The following is a 19,919-nucleotide window of genomic DNA, read 5'->3' on the forward strand; positions in this document are numbered from 1 at the left end:
AAGCAGTGCATTGGCTCGGAATGACTGACAAGACTGTGCGAGGAGCGGCGTCAATTTCACAGCTTTGCGACGCTAACAACCAAGCCGCGTCATGCATCTTCTTTGTCATTTCAATTATAGATCCCCGTCTGATGGGGAAAAAAAAAACACCAACAGTCAATTACTCCAAAGCCGCCTTGCATCTTTTGACACCACCGCCCATGCTTTTCCCCCTCATTCATTCATAAAGCCCTTCATGTGATCCCCAAATACCAGCAAATCTGACGCTGCTTTTGCAAAAACGTCCTCAAGCAGCATCTGTTCACCAAAGCGCTGGTCTCTCTCCGGGACTCGCTCACACATGAATTCAGTAGAGTGGATTATTGTGTGTGTGTGTGCGTGCGTGTTTATGGGGTCTAGCTAATGCGCGCCGGCTATGCTTGGACGCGGCGAGCTGATGGAGTCGCTCAATGACCCGCTTCTACGAAATAAAGTGAAAAGTAAAAGGCCACGGCGCACTGGGTGAGGAAGGAGGGTTGGATGGGGGGGGCAAGACTTGATTTTCCAGCCAAAGTGTGACACTGCATCTTTGTTTCTAATCATACCCTATTAAATACATTTTGAACCTTCTATTTCATGAGTATATTATTATATTTTTTTTTTTACATTATTATTTATTTATTTATATTATTTGGTTTGTTCAAAAGGACTAATAAATACTCTACAAAGAATACAAATTTTCTCTCATATATTTCAAGATTCTAGCTTGATTTCATCACACGAGCAAGTCAAAGTGTGAAAAAGTGCATGTTGCATTATGTACAACACTGCTGGAATTTGTGGACTGGAAGTGTGGGCAACACCGCCCTCCGCTGGCCAAAAGATGTACTGCACTGTGGAGATGTTTTGCGGCTTCCGCTGGTTCTTACCTGGTTCCGCGTGTTTTTGGCTGTCACGCAGAGCATCGGGATGAGGCAGGCTGTAGATGGTGACCACGCCCATGGAGGTGACCACGGCCAGGAGACCGAGTCTCGGAAGGAGACGAGCCTTGAAAACAGAACGAGGATGTGTCAAATTGCACAACTGTACATATATGCACCAATGTTGTCTTGTACGTCTGACATATGTATGTAGTCTCATGACAATTAAACTACCTGTTATGTTTGTTTGAGAGGAAACAACAGTAGAATGTCCGTGGGTCACTTTGACCCGAGGCATGTTCGGTCATCCAAACATATCAGAAACGTGTAAAATCCAAATTCAATATTTCATTTTAAACAGTGTGTTGTGTTCGTTTCTTAGGAATAGCAATAATGTTTCTGGGTCAAAATGACCCGGAGGTGTATTTAATTATCCAAAAGTATTTTTCTTTTGCGTGAACACACACTAACAACAAAGACAATACTTCATTTTTCAGCCTGTGTGTTGCGTTTATTTTTCTGGAGAAGTAATTAGATCCTGGGTCAATTTGACCCGGGGTCATGTGTAATTGTCCAAAAGTGTCGAAAATTATTTTTGTGTGTAATCCTGTTTATCTAACACTCTTGTGATAACTACCCCCAAAGGCAATTACAATCCTGGGTCATTTTGACCCGGGGTTTGCTTAATTGTCCAAAAAAAATGTCAGAAATGTCAAAAAAAAATTTTTTTGTGTCAAATCTCTCTTGAACTCCATCAATAAAAAATTTCAACCAGTATTACAGATCCCGAAGAACTTTCCACATTTACTTTCACTTTGAACTGGGTCCATTTGACCCGCATCATCATCTAATCCAACAAGGTTACATTTCAGTGTCACTTATTGACACGTATGCCCGTCGTACCTCTTTCTGCGAGGTGGGCAGCTCCCATCCTCCTGACGGACACCACTTCAAGTGCCAGATGAAACCTTGATCCAGAGCCAGGCCGTACGCCAAAACAGGCTGTGAGTTTGGCCTGCGCACAAACAGGAAATGCTCAAAAACGTTTCGTCCTGAAGCCGTCCAAAAAATGAACAAACCTGGTGTTGTAGTCCAACGTGCCCACGTCCCACAGTTGCACCAGCGCCGGCCCAGGATAGGTTTTCTGAAAGTAGTGCTCGTCCTCCATGTCCTTGTGGGAGGCCACGGCCAAGTACTGCGACGCCGCAGCGCCGTCGGGCGTCGGGCACCACTCCAGGGCCCACACCGGCCCGCCGGCGAACAGGTGCATGTCCCAACACTGCGCGTGGGCGGGTAGCGATTCAAACCTGCGCAAAAAAAAAACGTGTGAATGACTTCAAATTAGGAGAAATCGGGATACTTTGTAGGGCTGCTCGATTATGGGAAAAATAATAATCCTGAATATTTTGGCAATAATTGAAATCATGATTATTGAAACGATTAGATTTTGGTACAAAACAATGTTTAAGCATTTAAAAATATTAAGACCAATTCAAAAGAAGAAAATAGAAACACTATAATTATGGAAGTCCCTTTTGGACTAAACAGAATTTATCATATGTATTTAGAATAATAGTATTTATTTTTTATTTATTTATTTATTTATTTATTTATTTAGGCAGTACAATGATCATTTATTTTTTAATACAAAACAAGAAAATGTTTAAACCTAAAAAACAAATAAATATTAAGACAAATAAAACTCTTAATTATTTAAAACATTTAAAAAGGTGCAAATGCATAAATGTAAACAATTTAGAAAATAATAATATACAGCCACTCGAACGGCTCCACTGTTCTAAGGGCCACTAGGGGGAGCGCCTCATAAGAGTGGCGGGTAAATGGACGCAAGTCTTCAGGCGAAGAAGACGACTCATCAGCTTACTTTGACTTGTGTTTTATCTGTCCAGCAACTGACTACGTTTTGCATACGTTTCTATGGGAAATGTGTATTATTGTCTTCAATTTTAACATTTTAAAACAACTTTTTGAAGCAACTTTTTGATTTAATATTTAAGTAATTTTATTTGTTTATTTACTTTTGCAATGTTACACAAAAAGTGGTGCCAGTTTATAAAATGAAACAATTGACTCTGTAATTGACTGACAATATTAAGAATTTGTAATTCTTTAAAAAAATAAAAATAAAACAAAATAATACACTAAAGTACTCACTGCGAAGAAGAGTGTCCAAATGACACGTTGTACCTGTTGAGTGTCTGCGGCGGCGTCTCCTCCTCACAACCGAGCCTGGACACCTTGAACGCGGCCGAGACCCTCTCCCGGGGCAGGTAGGACTCCAGTTCACTGCGGAAAACGCACGACAACGTTTGTTTGTTTTTTTAACCAACGGGCGAGGGTAACAACATGGCCGCCGTCGGAAGCACCTGGAGGGCACTCGATGCCAGGCGTCGGTGGAGGGCAGCCAATCCGGGAACACCCAGCTACTGAGTTGCTCGTCACGACTACAACAAATAATCATAAATTAATCATTTTTAGGTGCAATAAAATGTCATAAAAAAAAAAAGTGAAAATGTACACAAGACTTACAATTTCTTGTGAGTCTTGACGGTTTCCAAAACAGCAACGGCCAAGAGGGCGGGTGTTTTCAGGACTCGAGCGGCCTGCAGGACAAATTTATGATGAAGTTAATCCCTTTGAAATAATAATAATAATCTAATACCATGGTGAGCATTTTGTTCCTGACCAAATATGGCCACTACCTGTCTAAAGGGGCGACAAAAAGGTAATACTGACATGTCCATCGAATCTATCGTCACGATAGTAAAAGTCGGTCCCCTCATCTTTATCTTCATATTCATCTTCATCTTCATCTTCCCCTTCCTCTTCCTCGGCTTCCGCGACATCAGGAACAAATTCCTCGTCGTCGTCTGTTGCGTCACCATTGGAACGTTTTCGTTTTTGGCCTCTGCAGGCTGCAAGAGATCAAATGATATTTGCCTAGAAAAAGAAAAACCGTATGCAACACACAATTTTCTTCATGTACCTTTTTTTTCCCCTTGACAAATTTCTTCTTGTGTCGTTTTCGGTGCCGGTTCGGAGACGATGTCGCCGGTGGTTCTCGGCCCTTCGGAGGAATGACTGACCTCTTCTTGCACCATCGTGTGGAAGAACTTCATCGCCCTGAAATATTGTTTTGGAATAACAAATAACACAGGACAAAATGCAAGGCCAGGATTTGGCTGTCATGAGGTTTTTTTGTTGTTGTTGTTTTTTTTAAATTTATTTATTTAGTTTGAATTAGTTTTCAGGGTGGTTCTGTTAGTTTTTATTAGTTTTAGTTCTTTAATACATGCTTAGTATTAGTATTAGTTTTATTTATTTATTTTTATTATTATTTTATTATAATTACTTGTGTGCAATATTTTAAAAAAAAAACACCACTCCTGTGTGACACACTTTCAAACGCCATTATTCCGGTTTATATCGAAAATAAATTGTCTAAAAATAATATTTAAAATCATCCCCAAAGGCTCCTGCATGAAATTCATTCAAGACTAAAAATGACAATTTTGCTATAATTATATTTAGTTTTGTAAACATAAAATGTAGTTTCAATTAGTTTCGTTTTTAAAAAAAACATTTTTGTTTTTATTTTATTCCGTTAAACCAAAATGTTTTTTGGATTTTAGTTTTAGTTTTTTTTTGTTAATTTTAGTTAACTAAAATAACCTTGTTGCCAACTTGGATTTTTGGAATGCGGTAAAGCTGGGCAATATGGCCTCAACATTTATATATATATATATATTTTTGTTGTTGCTAAAATCGGATTTTTAATTCATTTTCATTGTATTTAAATTTACTTTCAGTCAGAAAAGTTGCCAAGTTATCATAACTGACTGCGCTTAAAAAACAAAACAAAAATCCATTTGCAGCCATTTTGTGAGTGTAAGAAATAGTGCATGCTAAAAAATAAATAAATAAAATTAAAAATAATTAAAAAATCATCTTGAGTAATAAATTAATTTCATTGGTCGAAAGGGATCATTAGCAGTTGGACGGTTTACCATGGTTATAAATTAAAAACAAAATTTAAAAAAATCAAGATTTCAATTACGGCTAAAAATCCTGCTGCAATATTTTTAGATATATATATATAAAAAAAAAAAAATTCACCAATGATGGGACTAAGGAGAATAAACTGAAAAAGAATGAAATATTTCCATTCATACAGAATCGAACATCAGCAGCGACTCACGTTTTGGCAGCGCCCCTCCTCGGGCGTCCCCCTGGCGGCAACTCCTCCGCTTCTTCTTGAATCTCCTCACACGGCGCGACAGGCTCCACGTTAACAATCTGCTTCTTCACAAACTTCCTCTTTGGCTTCGGCGTCCCGTTCTCCAAAGAGTCCTCGGTGACGGCAGGCGAGGGGGAGACGTTGGCGTGGGCCGAGATGTCGCCGTTCGACACGCGAGGTGGCGCGCTCGCCGGCGGGACCGTTCGCCGGCGACCTCGCTTGCCGGGCGTCTTCTTCCTGGGAGCAGCTCTCGGGCGACCTCCCTTGTCCGGCGGCGTCTTCCTGGGAGTCGCCGCCTTCGCCGGGCACTTTTCGGGCGGCGCCTCGTCCTCCTTTGGGTCCTCACTTGTATCGCCGGTGACATAGTCGAGAAATCTGGAGTTCTTTTTGCGTTGCCGACCTCTTGAGCTGGGCTCTAAATTGTAGTAGGGCTTGGACGGCGGCGCCTCTCGACCTGCCAGGTGGGTGATGTCATCATTCAAAAATTATGGACAAATTATGGAAATATGTTGTTATGCAAATAGTTGTGTGTCTAGAGTGCCTCTTTAGCTATGTAAATTTTCTGGAAAAGGATGGTGAAGAATAAAAAATGGCAAATTGTGGCTGAATACGCAAACCTTGCTCAGGGTCGTCGACATCTTCCGGCACCGTTTCCTTGACCATTATGTTTTCAGATGTTCCGTCATGTGTCGTCTGTCGTCGGCAGTGCAGCTGCAATGAAAACAAGTCGGTCTCATGTATTATGCTGCTGGTGTGCTGAAAGCTTGCATCATTAGACGCACAGCACAAATACAGTACAACACATTTATCCTATCATCTCTCGTGTTTGAGTTTATGGGTGATTCGGAGCCTATCCCATCTGACTTTTGCACTCTGGACTCAGACATGATCTCCCGCTTGTCCACACCATGCTAGTAGCATAAACTCCACTAATTGTCACAATTTTAAAAGCACCAGTGCTTGTTTTTAACTGGATTATGGCGATGTACCATATATACTGTACTTAATGTTGTGGCCGATGAAAAGTAGACAGTTCTAAACTGCAGACTTTTTACAGATTAAAATCAACCAAGTATTCTGTAATATACAAAATATCAGTTTGTTAAAAAAAAAAATACAGCTTATGTATGAGTTATGTCTAAATAATACAGCTTTCAAATAAAAAAACAAACACCATAAAGCTCTCTAATAAATTTACGTTGTCCAGCCTCCTCGATTTTTATTTTAATCAATGAAACAAGGAATTATACTTAAATGGACACGTTCTTTCATTCGGCACTGGTTTGTAAGTAAAAATACAACCAGTGGAATCTGTATTTTTTGTTAACAATTTACTCTTCCCCTCACACGTCCTGTCAGTGTCACTTCACGCAAGCGGGGCTAGCACCACACGGCTAATGCTAATTTGCGGAGTATACAGTGGCGGCTTATCCGGCCGCCGTTATAGTCATTATTTTAAATAGTGTACTTTTTTTCCCGAAATGCCCGCTAACGTAATTCATTAGACAAAGATTATAATAGTTAAAAAAGTTCACCTGGGTGATGTCGTCAACCCTTTTTTGGTGGCGAAGGCTGACTATCCGCGTACGAGTCCACGATGCTCGGATCAGAACAAGCGGGTTCGAGTCCCCCACCCGGAAAGCTCAGCTACGCGACAAAAAACGTCAATTGTTTTCACAACGACCATGTTTGCTCTAACATTGCGACAAATGGCATTCAGACATTAAAAAAAAAGAAAAAAAAAAAGGTTATTGTCAGTACTTGTTTTGATTCAAGCTCACGCTCAGCTTCCTTTCAGTCCGCCATGTTTACTGTAGTTGGAGAGGGGAGCGGCACACATCGCCCCCTGTCGCTGCAAAGGAGGACTGCAGCCCTTTATTGTATGGCGCTACAATACGCATGCGCCAACTTGAGACACTAGCGGACATTTTATTAGGTCGAGCATTCCCGTTTGATCGTTCAATAACCTTGATTAAGCAGTCCACTAGCACACACTTTGTCCTAAGACAATTCAGCAAGATGGTAGAATGACTAGATAATGTATATATGACGTTGGCTAAGGAGAAATAGACATGCAAACATCAGGTTTATAAGTTTTTTTTTTTATTAAATTCTCAACATTCTCAAAAGTGTTTTTCCTGTCTTGTCTATCAATGAGTTAACACCTTTCCCTTGATTCCTAGACAGATGGGTGAGGCTAATTTAATATTTAAGTACTGTACTAACAAAAATTTGATGGAACACCACTTAAGTTTGAGAGGCACACATTTTGTAGTAAGTTCTACCGAAAGCAGTATGTATGTAAGTATGTGAACACAATGGGTTACATACATAGAAATACACACATTAAACTACATTTGTTTTACATGTAATAACAATCTCTCACCTTCCTCCACAACTCACTGCACTCTTCCGATTGTATTTAATGCAGTTTTGGTCTTTTGGAGGCCTCGGCGCAGAACTCCATCCCGTCCGACCGCCGCCGCCGATTCCACCGATACACCGGCCCGCGTCGGCCGCATTGCTGGAAGCCGTCGTCGTCGTCGTCGTCGTCGTCCCGACTCTCGTCGCGCTCCATCATGTCGGCGTCATCCATCTCAATGGGGGCCTGCTCGGCCCTCACGTCCTCCTCCAGCCAGACGGGCCCGTGCGGGTGCTCCACGGGGGTGAGCAAAAGTGTGAACGGGTGCTGCGTCTGGGAGTGAGGATGATGATGATGATGATGATGATGATGATGGGGGTGGTGATGGTCCATCATCTGCTGCTCTGCGTGGTGAAGCGCTTCTCTGTGTTGCTTTTTCAACTTCATGGACGCCTTTTTGTTGGTCACAAACCATTCCTGATGCACAAATCATAAATCCAGAAATTATGTCATCCAGCTCGAAAGTGTGATTTTTATTTTTTGGAAAAAGTACACAAAATTGTTTAATGTCACTCCCATATTAGAACAATAAAACAAAAAACATTTTATATTTGAAACAACCAAACAAGTTTGTTTCCAGCTAGCATGATGCTAACACACAATGTAAACGCTAGCGACGGGCTAACAAAATCGACCATACATTAAGTAGTATGTCATTTTAAACATCTAATAAGTAAAAACGTATTTTAGGTGGCCGTGTGCGTTGTTACCTGCGAATGTGTGGTGTTGATGTGATATTTCACACCGCTCTCCGAGTAAAACTCTTTGCCGCAGATTAGACATCGGTACTTTCCCACCTCAAAGTCGCCCTGCGAGGGAATCAATGGCACGCATGGATTATCCTCATTACTGCGGACATTGTCTCAAAATAACATTTGAAATCCAAAAAGACAACATTCAGAAATATGGAGGGAGGTCAACGCACCCTTGTACACAGTCCCAGGTGAGCCTTGAGTCCCGATACGCTGGTGTATGTGCACCCACAACCCTGACACGCGCAACATAATACAAAACTTAAGAGGCTGCATTTGTGGAGATGAGTACTGTACATACTTGGCAACCTTACGGAAGCGTAGAGCTGCCAATGTGGAGTCAACATTTTTGGCTGGCGAGTATGTTCGAACAGACTCGCAAATACGTTCCAACATTAGGGACAGACCGATAATCGGCCTGAGGTATGCTAACTTTGTAGCATGTAGCCTACAAGTACGTTTGAACATATTTGCGAGTACGTTCGAACATACTTGCGACTGTTTTCGAACTTTTTTCAATACGTTGGAACACATTTGCGATACTCGCCAGCCAAATATGTTGACTCCACATTGGCAGCTCTCTGCTTCCATACAATCTGATTGGACAATACCAGTGATCTACATATATGACTGGATAGCCGATACGCCGCGACTTTTTGAGGTGGCGAGGCCGCCATATTGCTCCTCCCAAGAAACATTTCTCGGTATATGATCCTATACGTTTACAGTGTGGAAATTGGAGAACGTTTGAGACTGTACTTAGTAGAAACATCATGTTTTATGGTGTTTTAAATGTATTAAACATAAACAAGAGGATTTCAGATATTTTTACAACTTAAATGCATGTATAAATTATATGCTTAATGATGTTTATTACAGGAGGAAACCAAATCTAATATTGGGGTCTAAGGAACTGGGCGATAAAAGAAAAAGCAGCACATACCGTCTACTTGTTAGATTTTATTTATATTTTACTTGTTAATAAATAGTGACCAGCCTGGCACAAATTCCCCCACCCCACCTTCGGCCTTTTATTAACTGCCACGAGCTGTATACGTCTCATCTGTATGTATAGTTTAGACAGTAGTTTGCTCGCGAGGTGGGAGTGACAAGATGGCCGCCCTGTGCCTTCAACGGCTTGCACGGGCTGCCGTGTATGGGCCATCCAGTCATATATAAAGGTCAGTGGGAAATACGCACATAAGCGAGTCCTTCTTAATTTTGACTAATTTCATATAAAGGCGGTAAAAAATTCAGACCTGGTTGGGACAGTGGACCTTCTTGTGCACCTTCACTTCGTTCTTCCACATCCTGAGCAGTTCCTGGCTGAAGGTGGGCAGGCCGGGTCGTGAGTATTTCAACTGAAAGCCAGAAAACTCATTGAAGGACAAATTATTCTAATCCCCCCCCCAGCTATTTGTGGCCCTTTTTCTTATATATTTGCCTTTTTGTCATCGGGCACCAGGTCGGACTGAAAGTTCCTCTTGGGCCCGTCTTTGGACGGCTCCTTGTTGGACATGTTGAAGTTGGCCAGCAGCGCCGAAGCCCGCTGAACTCTGCCGCCGCCGCCGCCGCCGCCGGCCTCGGCCCGGCTCTGGACGTCGTCGTCCGTCGGCTCGTCTTGGCGCGCCGGACCGGCGGGGGCGTGCTCGGACTTGAGGTGGTAGTCCAGGCCGGCTTTGGACTTGTACGTTTTGCCGCAGTGCGAGCAAACGAGCAACAACTTGTCCAGTTCCGCCTGCTCCTTGCCGCACTTTTTCATGTGGTACATGTAGCCCATGATGCTGCTGAACGTCGCCGTGCAGCCCTGGGGGGGGGGGGAAAAACATGCAGAAGTGCAAAATATTGTCATCTGTTCACAATATAATATTCTTGAAAGCGATACTTGACTCACTGAACAATTTTCAGCAGTAAAAAGTTCATATTTTGTCTATAATTAATGTGGTAACTTCATTATTTTTCACATACAATTAGTACCTTTTAAAGAGTATTTTTTCTACTTGCCGTCGACTGATGATGACATCACCTGTGCTGAGGAAATAGGTAACAACCAATCATGGCTCAATTTGCTGACCAAAAGCAGAAAACAGGTGCACCGTGATTGGCCGTGACCTACTTCCTCAGCACAGGTGATGTCATCATCAGTCGACAGCAAGGAGAAAAATTACTTTTTGGTATCCCTTTAAAAGTAACCTGTAACACAAGGCATCTCAGTTATGTAGTATCTTAGTCTGACCACTCGGGATCACTATGTAAAAGGAGTATGACAATATTATCAAAATAAATCCAATATAAAACAAAATCATTACAACAGTGCAAGTGTACAAGAATCGCAATACAAATAAAAATTCTACTATCAAAAAACACACGCAAATTCCATTTTTACCTCTTTGGCGCACTTGATCTTGCCTAACTGTTTCAGGATTTTCCTTAGCTTGTCTTTGACGGCGCGTTGGTCCATGTCCTGGGTGTCTTCCACTGACGGCTAGCGACCGGGGAAAAAAAAAATAAAAATCGCAACATTTAGAATCGCCTTCTGACGCTGAATGTTTTTCGCCACCCACGGCACTTACCGGATTGCTGTGGTCGGCCATGAGGTGATACTTCATCCCCGTGGAAGATTTGAGCTGCTTCCCGCAGTGTTGGCACGTATACCCTTGCTGAAATTGAAAGCCAATTATAACAGAATAATAGCTTTGCGCTAACATTTCACACAGATCAAGTCGATTGGTGAGTAAATTGATGGGTACGGTGTTCCCTCGTTTATCGCGGGTTCATCTTTCGTGGATGTTTTAAAATGTGCTTTTTTTTATGTGCTTTTTGGTTTGTTTATTTGTTTTGTTTTTTGCACAGCCGTATCTCTCGAACCCTACGTCCAATCCGGGACATACGGCCATCCAAAAAAAAAAAAAAAAAAAAAAAAAAAAAAAATTGAAAAAAATTGAAAAAAAGAATTAAAATGCATCCATCATAAACTAAAAATATCAAAATGAAAAAAATATACTCTGCTGTATACTGTAATAATAATAATAATAATAATAATAACGTAGTTTTAATCTAAAAAAATTATATAAATGAAAAAAGAACGAAAATGCATTCATAATAAACTAAAATTCATAAAAAAATTAAAAAACAAATTAAAAATATATACTGTGCTGTATACTGTAATAAGTAAATTAAAAAAAAATGTTTTAATTGGAAAAAATGAATATAAATGAAAAAAGAACATGATGAATGAAAATGCATTTATAATAAACAAAACATTATACCAATGAAAAAAACAATGAATGAAAAAAATACCGTGCTGTATATTGTAATAAGTAAATTAAAAAAAACATACTTTTAATGGAAAAATGAATATAAATGAAAGAAAGAACAGATGATGAATGAAAAAGCATTTATAATAAAGTAAAAATCATACTAAAACGAAAAAACACAAAAAATATAAATAATTAACTGGATTTTGTTGTTGTTGTTGTTAACGCAGATTTCCGTTATCGCGGGTAATTTTTGCAACGTAACACCCGCGATAAACGAGGGAACACTGTACACATTTTTATAAATGCTGCCATGGGTATGCAAAATTTATGAGCACATCTGCAAATGTACGGAGTATTGATTGAACAATGTTATATTTTATTGTCAAAACAGCTCACAAATGTTGGACTTGAGAGCTACTGACCAGATTGCAGTTATCCATGTGCTTCTTGAGACCTTCCACCGTCCTCCTGCTGACACTTTTACATTTGGGACAATTGACTCGGCCTCTTGCGACGATCTGGAGCTGCCAACGCTCCTCCTGGCTCCCTTTTTGTTAAAAAAAATAATAATTTAGTTGGACGAGAAACAATTACATGCCTAACAGTTGAAAAGTGTACTTGACTAATAAACTTGTCGGTAGCAGTCAAAGTTCAGATTCCAGTTGACAATTTTAAACGTGCGTGGCAGTGAATGCGTTAATGCGGTATCAGCGAGCCCTACCTGGTGGGTAGGTGGGACGTTCCTTCTTGCTGGAGATCACTGGTGGCTTCTTCTCTTCTTCCTCGGTGAGCTCAACCACGGAGACGTCTGCGTCGTTTTGGACACCAACAATTGCTGCTACAGTTTCTGAAGCATTTGATAAGCGTCAATAGGTTGAGTCTTTAAAAATAACTGAATAATTCATGAAAAATTACCAGGTCTGCAGAAGATATTTCTGCTGGGGTTCCAAGTCCGGTCAGGTTCTGAAGAGGGACCCCTGCTGGCCTGATCCTGGTCTTGGTTGCCGTCCCTGCTTGCTGTGAGCGTCCACATGTCCTGCCGAGCCGAATGTCCCGCTTCGTCTGTCCAGAGATGCTCCCGAGCTGGTTCTCCATCGGCAGTCCAGGAGTGGAAGTTCTGGTCCTGAAGCTGGGAGGTTCCTCCGCTGTGAGGCCACATGTCCTTCAACAAGAGCCTGGGAGGAAGCCTGGCAGCCTTGGCCAGACCGGAATAGCTGGTGCTTGGATAGTTTATGGAGACTCTCTGAAGGTTCTGGTACCTGACACAATTAAAAGTCCATCAAGTGGAAGTTAAAAACAAATAAATACATTAAAAACTCCTTTAGGGAGGCTCTTCAACCTTTCAATTATTGACATTAATCATACAAAGCTTGAAAATCTATTTTTCTAAAAGGGTAGCCTCCCTTGCAGCAAAACAAATCCATTTCCATACATAACTTATTTGTATAAAATTTAAGCAAATTATTCCCTTTTTGTTTGTTCTTAAATTGCATATTTTCCTCAACAATTCGGAATGAGCTCTTACCTTCTTCCAGCAAACCCTCTCTTCATCTTAACAGCTTCTTGGACTTGTTCATCATCACTGTACCTTTAAAAAAAAATAATAATAATAAAAAAAAGTGACTTTAAAGAGGAAAAACCCCTTGACAAACCAATGAGATATATTCCTCATTTCCACTCAAGGAAAACTTTATGCTCAAACTTATACATGTATAAAGATGCTAGGCAAAGTGGCATCCATTTTTCCATATTGTATTAAATTAATATTTGAAAACAAAGGAAAATGGCTTTATTTCTCACCATTTTGAAGCTTCGACACATGCCGATTCTTAAAGCACTTTTTTTTTTTTAAAACATCTTTTATGTGGTGTGACAATTGTAGAACTAGAAAACTTTAATGCACCTTGCTTTGTACACTGGTAAGCAAAATGTAAATCCCCAAAAGTTGATGAGATTGTCCTTACGTCTTAATAAGATGATTAGATGTGTCCCAATACTTTTGTCGTCCATCAGGTCCTATGGTGAAAAACTTTTAATTAGCCAAAACATTCAATTACAGCAGTTATTAGCATATTGCACACCAGCTAGCGTGTTTTTAAGAAATATGAGGAAGGTTAGGTACATGTGTTTATTATTTCATTTTTGGAGGAAAAAAAATCGTGTTGCGTTTGTGTGCCTTCATGCCGTGAGAGACGACACACATGAGCTTCATATGGAAAATAGAAACGTATATGTGAACCTGGACACAGTAAAAACAACAACAACAACAAATGTCTTTTCTGACTGAGGAAGACCAGCAAGGGGTGATCTGCTTACTTTATACAATCTGCCATGATTGTTGTGGTCGAGGGGAAGGACGTCGAAGCAGCCGGGCGGCGGCATCCGGCTTCCTGCAACCCGCAGCCGCCAGCCGAACCTCGGTGTCCGCCTGGCCTGGGGGAGCCGCGGACAAACGACGAGCAGGCGGTTCCGATGAGATCGTGAGATCGAAAGATGAACTCGGAAACGAGGTGAATGGTTCGCTCCGCGGTGCGTTTACGTGCAAGTCGGAGGAACGCCCTCTCGCTGCATCAGCCGCGACGCATTCAAGGACTGTAGGACTCGCGAGTGCTATCGTTTCAACGTCAAGGAAACACGCCATTTGACAACCGTTTATCAATATATTAGATTGAATTCAGTCTGAAATTTAACAGATATAAAAAAGAAGCTTACTAGGTGAGTTCCAGCAGATCACAGAATTTAAAACAAAAACTGCAGTAATGTATTATTACAGCCCAATTTCATGCCTGGGAAATAATCGCACTCAATAATGATGAACTTGTATATTAAATGTATAATGCAATCAACCATAATGCACTCGAATATTTTTCCCATGAGAAATAAAGCAAATGTTTTTTCACACCTCCCTGGGTTTTTCAATTGAAACCACTATATCCATATTTGGGGAATGTGTTCAAGGGTTACACCGTCTCTATTGCAGGAATTTCATTAACTGTATCGGTAACGTTTTAAGTAACATTATTAACCATCATACAGGTGTAAAAAGATGTTACCCATAAAGACACTTCATCTTACAAAAACAACTGTGGTACTAACAGTCGTAGTTATTATAGTCTTATATGATAAATTACTGTCCTTTACTACAAGCAGGACCAATGCTAATATCATTAAGACGAACAAATATGATTGTGAACATCTGTTGTTGAAAATGATGCTGGAAGTGGCAGTGATGGTGGTGCAGGTCCCGGATCAGCTACTCTGCAAACACACAAAACATCCTTGTTGATTTGAGCAAAATTTTGTCCTGATTTTTCAAACTTGTACAAAATGACTCAAAACAGGTGCCATGTTCCAATCGGAATCATTCATTTATTCTCTACTCCATAATCGCTATACTTAGTCGACTTTTATTACCATTTAGTCCAGTAATTATATACAAATCTCGATACTTAGTCGACTTTTATTACCATTTAGTCCAGTAATTATATACAAATCTCGATACTGTGATTATGGAGCAGAGAATAATGGAACAATTCCAAACACAACCCTGATGTTAAAGACATGAACGTACATGAGTGTGGAGAATTGCCGGAAGTTAGCGCGGCTTCTCACCAGGTCCAGTCCACTCTGGAACTTCTTCCAAGTCTGCAAATGCGTCAAGAAAGTTAGTCAAATTCCATTGACGGCAGCAAATTCTCAAAGTGTGGGACGCAAAAGAACAGCTGAATCAAATGTTGTCACTGAACTATACAAAACTAATCATTCTCAATAATTACCAGGTCTCCAGACAATTCCTCCATGTCAGCTCCAGATCTTCACTTCTGCTGGAGTTCCAAATCTGGTCTGGTCCTGAACAGGGATCCCTGCCAGTTCTCCAGGCCTTATCCTGGTCCATATCTCTGCCTGAAGCGACTGCGCTTATGAATGAAGTGTCCTCAGGAATAAGGACCGAAGTCTTGGGGCTGGGATGGTCAACAGCAGTGTGAGAGAAGTTATTGGCTCTTGGTTTAGCTCAGATCAGGTGCTTAGAGAGGCTCTCGAATGTCCTGCTATCTAATAGATACACAAGTCCACACGGTGGAACCCCGCCGAAGGTTCTTTGACCTTTCAGTACCTTTCAGACCTTTCCATTTTAAAAAAACAGACATTTGAATTACTGTTATAGAGGTAATCATATTCTTAATAACAGTCATGTAAGTGACACACATGATGATGATGATGATGATGATGAAAGGGAAGTGGGGAGGAAGGATGTCACTCCGCGGAAGGCGTGTCCTCTTCCGCAAAGACGTGATCCAAGTCGTCTTCCAGCACGCAGTCCTTCCTCCTCCTCTTAACGCCACTGATGGAAGCTTGAAGCTCATTACCGCCCCCGCCGTTGTCGTCTTCCTTGGAGAAGATGCCGTCCAAAGCCGTTTGCCTCCTGCGACCCTTCAGGATGGCTCGGAAGTGCTCCACCACGTTGCCGTCAAACAGGTTGATGTTCCTCTTCACCACGGCGACGCTGGGGTGCCACTTGGCCACCAGACTCTGCGTCTTGGCCCAGTAGCCCAGCAGCTCCTTGATTTCCGCCGTGGGGATGCTGTCGTTCCAGCCCGCCGCGTCTTCCTCGGAGGAGGACGCACCGTCGGGAACGTCTTGCTGCTCGACGTCCTGCAAATGGTCGGTGGAGAGCACCAGGGTGTGCTCCTCCACAAGCTCCTCCACGTCGTCGCTGTCTACCTCCAGGCCCATGAACTTGCCCAGGGACACGATCTCGTCGACCACGTCCGTTTCCAAAGCGGGATCGGGCTCAAAGCCTTCAAAGAACCTGGCCACCGTGGAGGTTGGCCACAGTTTCCTCCAAGAGGACTGCACCGTTCTCTTGGTGACTTGCTCCCAGGCTTTCTCCAGCACGGTCAAGCAATGGAGGATGTTGAAGTGGTCTTTCCAAAACTCTCTCAAAGTTAGGTTGGTCTCCATGGTCACCTCAAAGCATCGCTGGAAAAGCGCTTTGGTGTAGAGCTTCTTGAAGTTGGAGATGAAATGCTGGTCCATGGGCTGGAGTAGAGGAGTGGTGTTAGGGGGCAAAAACTTCACGGCGATGAAGTCGTTGTCGCTGCCCCAGTCGTCTCCCAACCCCGTCGGCTGAGCCAGCCCGGCGTCCAGGACCAGAAGGGCCTTGAGTGGAAGATTCTTCTCCGTCAGGTATTCCGCCACGCTGGGCGCAAACACCTCCTGGAACCACTCGGTGAAGAACTGTCGCGTGACCAGCGCTTTGGGATTGGACCTCCACATGACGTTCAGCTTGTTTTTCTGCACATTGTTCTTTTTAAAGGCTCTCGGCGTTTCAGAGTGATACACCAGCAGAGGTTTGACTTTGCAGTCGCCGCTAGCGTTGGCACAGAGCAGCAAAGTCAGCCTGTCTTTCATGGGCTTGTGTCCTGGGAGGCTCTTCTCTTCCCGTGTGATGTACGTCCTCTTGGGCATTTTCTTCCAAAAGAGTCCCGTCTCGTCACAGTTGAACACTTGCTGGGGTTGAAAACCTTCACTCCCAACAAACGACTGAAACTCCTCCACAAATTTCCTGGCGCCTTCTTTATCGGCGCGGAGGCTCTCTCTCTTTCGGACCACGTAGCGGATCCCGCTTCTCTTTTTGAAGTTTTCAAACCAGCCCCTGCTCGCCTTGAAGTCATCCGCGCTGTCCCCGGGGCTGTCTCGAGTCAGGTCGCTGTACAGCTGCCGCGCGCGCTCACAAATGATAGGCTCCGACACTTTCTCGCCCCTCGCTTGCCTCTCCGTGACCCACTGAAGCAGAAGCTTCTCCACATCTTCCATTCGATAAGGTCTCCTGCTTGTCAGCGTTTTCACTCCTTTGGCCACATCAGCAGCTTTGATGGCTTCTTTCTTTTTCAAAATGGTGGATATGGTGGACTTGGCCATGTTGTACTGAGTGGCCAGGTCAGACACCCGTGTGCCACTTTCAAATTTAGCTATAAGTTCTTTTTTTTGTTCTATGGTCCGCATTACGTTTGTTCTCTTTGGCTTATTGCGAGCAGAACTCTTTTGGGGTGGCATTTTGAACATGCTATCCATCACAACTGAAGGACTATGGGGAGGGAGGGGACGCTTATTTTACACCACTTCCGCGTTGAAATGACGTCAGCATCGAGAGCTTCAGCATTGGCTATTCGGGACATAAAGCTGGGCGCCCCCGTGCTCCGTAAACACTCGGAAATAAACAACGTCAACAAATAAAACATCAATTCAAAATTACGGACGAAATTTAATGGCTCGAGCATTCATTTGTTTAGCATTGCGGAGGGTCTATGCACATTTTGCTAACAAGTGAGCAACGATTATTATTATTTTTTGTTTTGCTATTCCTGAAACACGTTTACGTTCTGATCCAAAAGAACCCAACTTAATATACCAACATATTTACGCTACATCTAAGTGTTCAAAGCGTCCAAATGGCATGACACATACAGAGCATCTATTTTGATAAGGGAGAACAGATGTTTTGCGTTAGCGACTGTTAGCCGCGCTTACTATATAGCACCGTGCTTAATACATAAAACGCTCGGCGACAAAGAAACAAATTCTAAGATTTAGCGTTAATAATAACAGCCTCGATCCTATGACGCCTTAATTAACGGGCTACTAATAACTCACGTTCATAACGCCACCGAGTTCCACACTGACTGTCAACTACTCGTATCAAAAGGCATTGTTGCAGTGCGTCCCACCATCTCATTTTCTTTGCCTAGAATAGAAAAGGTTCAACCTAAGCAGAGGAACAGGAACACATATGACCTGCCAATGTGATGATAGTATGGCTCATTGTTGCAGCACATTCTGCTTTTTTTTAATTTTTCCTCGTCTTTCTTTGTCGCCTAATCCCCCCCAGTAGTGCATAACAAACGCAATTTAGGAACATTACCGCCACCCGATGGAGGAAGTGTGTATCGCCTTTTTTATTTTTTATTATTATTATTATTTATAAATCACAAAAACCTGGCTGGCATTTGAACAGGGATGTGTAGATTTTTCTATCCTCTTAAGTAATCCTCCTATGGAGGACCAAAACTGCCAAAATTCTAAATAAATAAATAACTGACTAAATACATAAATAAATGACTAAAAGTGAAAATAAAATGAATATAGTAAATATATAATTAAAACATTATATCCAAAAAATAAATATAAATGGAAATAAATTAGTTTTTATTTTAATTTTTAGTCATTTATTTATTTATTTGGTTATTTATTTATTTAGTCATTTATTTATTTAGTCATTTATTTATTTTGAAATTTTGGCAGGTTTGTATGGAGGGCCAAAAGTGCCAACATTAAATAAATAAATAAATAAATAAATACACCATTAAATAATTAAATAAAAGTGTCAATTAATTAAAACATTCAAAATAAATAAATGACTAAATAAATAAATGACTACATAAATAATTAAATAAATGACTACATAAATAAACAAATAAATAAATAAAAGTGAAAATAAAAACTGATTACTTCCATTTTTCCCCCCACTTTTAGTCATTTATTTATTTATTTAGTCATTTATTTTATTTAGAATTTTGGCAGTTTTGGTCCTCCAAATCCTCCACCTGTATTATTGTATAGTATGTATGTTAATATGCATGCATCAATACAAACACACATGACAGCTCTGCACTTAGCCATGTGTGTTTGTGTGTGGGGGTGAGCAGCTTCCATGGTTTAGGGAGGGAGGGGGGGGGGGGGGGGGGTGACGGTGTTATGAGTGGACTGGTGGGGGTTAAGGTCACGCCTGTGGCCTAAAAAGGCAAAGGCGAATAGCAGCCACTCTAAGAATAACTCAGCCGCCACGCAACCATGACATGAATGCGCACCGGTTGGGATTGGAAAAGTTTCACCGAGCAAAACCGGATCGAACGCGCATGTGAATGAATCGGGGTGCGGAACCGGAGTCACGCCGCGTAAAAGTCGTGACAGCAAGCTAGAGCAAGAGACGAGGTGTGACGTCTGTCGCACCCCTTTCGCCGTCGTCCTCTGCCGATCTAAATCTGTCGGCTCCGCCGGGTGGGGGGCGGGCAGTCAGCCTCTCACTCCAAGCACACCTCGACTTGGGTTCCTCCCGTCTGTCCCCCCCTTGCTTTGGACCCCCCCGGCCAGCCGGACCACCTCCGCTTGTCTTTAGCGGGAATGCAAAGTGCTTGTTGATGATTTTGCATTTCTTTCTTTTTGAAAAATTGGAGACACTTTGGGATTAAAAGCGCACCGCCGAGAAAGGATCCGTCTGGTTTTCATGGCAACGGAAGCCGCCGCCGCCGCCACTTTGACTGTACAGCA

General features: G+C 42.0%; 2 protein-coding genes across 7 annotated transcripts in view; both read right to left on the reverse strand.

Moving 5' to 3' along the window:
* The window catches only part of gtf3c2 (general transcription factor IIIC, polypeptide 2, beta), a 17,471-nt gene extending 9,785 nt beyond the window's left edge, over positions 1–7,686 (reverse strand). For 2 of the 5 annotated variants that reach the window (XR_013281149.1, XM_077510272.1), the window contains exons 1-11: positions 6,693–6,981; positions 5,775–5,868; positions 5,119–5,611; positions 3,907–4,043; positions 3,657–3,835; positions 3,450–3,523; positions 3,287–3,364; positions 3,108–3,206; positions 1,979–2,206; positions 1,803–1,914; positions 909–1,026 (exon numbers count right to left, since the gene is read on the reverse strand). Coding sequence is in view for 4 of the 5 variants with exons in the window: in XM_077510272.1 (XP_077366398.1) it covers positions 909–1,026; positions 1,803–1,914; positions 1,979–2,206; positions 3,108–3,206; positions 3,287–3,364; positions 3,450–3,523; positions 3,657–3,835; positions 3,907–4,043; positions 5,119–5,611; positions 5,775–5,820 (1,564 nt within the window). In the remaining variant the exon portion in view is untranslated. Of the gene's footprint in view, positions 1–908; positions 1,027–1,802; positions 1,915–1,978; positions 2,207–3,107; positions 3,207–3,286; positions 3,365–3,449; positions 3,524–3,656; positions 3,836–3,906; positions 4,044–5,118; positions 5,612–5,774; positions 5,869–6,692; positions 6,991–7,543 lie in introns of those variants that run through there. The other 3 variants (XM_077510273.1, XM_077510274.1, XM_077510275.1) reach the window with 3 other exon arrangements.
* Positions 7,580–15,837, reverse strand: znf512 (zinc finger protein 512). Of its 2 annotated transcripts, XM_077510277.1 has the most exons (15): positions 15,368–15,837; positions 15,163–15,236; positions 13,908–14,849; positions 13,556–13,607; positions 13,117–13,179; positions 12,507–12,850; positions 12,313–12,438; positions 12,014–12,138; positions 10,905–10,991; positions 10,718–10,816; positions 9,776–10,138; positions 9,591–9,692; positions 8,505–8,567; positions 8,290–8,388; positions 7,580–7,996 (listed from the first exon to the last, which is right to left on the reverse strand). In XM_077510277.1, the coding sequence occupies exons 5-15, from the start codon at positions 13,140–13,142 to the stop codon at positions 7,580–7,582; spliced, it is 1,851 nt and encodes a 616-aa protein (XP_077366403.1). In that variant the 5' UTR covers positions 13,143–13,179; positions 13,556–13,607; positions 13,908–14,849; positions 15,163–15,236; positions 15,368–15,837. The 2 variants fall into 2 exon arrangements, with proteins under 2 accessions (XP_077366403.1, XP_077366402.1); XM_077510276.1 differs by having other exon boundaries at positions 13,556–14,849.
* Positions 15,838–19,919: the final 4,082 nt, after the last annotated feature.

Source organism: Festucalex cinctus, chromosome 21 (assembly GCF_051991245.1).
Source record: "Festucalex cinctus isolate MCC-2025b chromosome 21, RoL_Fcin_1.0, whole genome shotgun sequence".
NCBI lineage: Eukaryota > Metazoa > Chordata > Actinopteri > Syngnathiformes > Syngnathidae > Festucalex > Festucalex cinctus.

Excerpts from the sequence above, each read along its gene's own strand:
- znf512 (XM_077510277.1), bottom strand. The coding sequence starts at position 13,142 with ATGAAGAGAGGGTTTGCTGGAAGAAG. Across the intron at positions 12,851-13,116 it reads AGAGGGTTTGCTGGAAGAAG|GTACCAGAACCTTCAGAGAG; the intron begins GTAAGAGCTCAT and ends TAATTGTGTCAG. Across the intron at positions 8,389-8,504 it reads ACCTGGGACTGTGTACAAGG|GGCGACTTTGAGGTGGGAAA; the intron begins GTGCGTTGACCT and ends ATTCCCTCGCAG.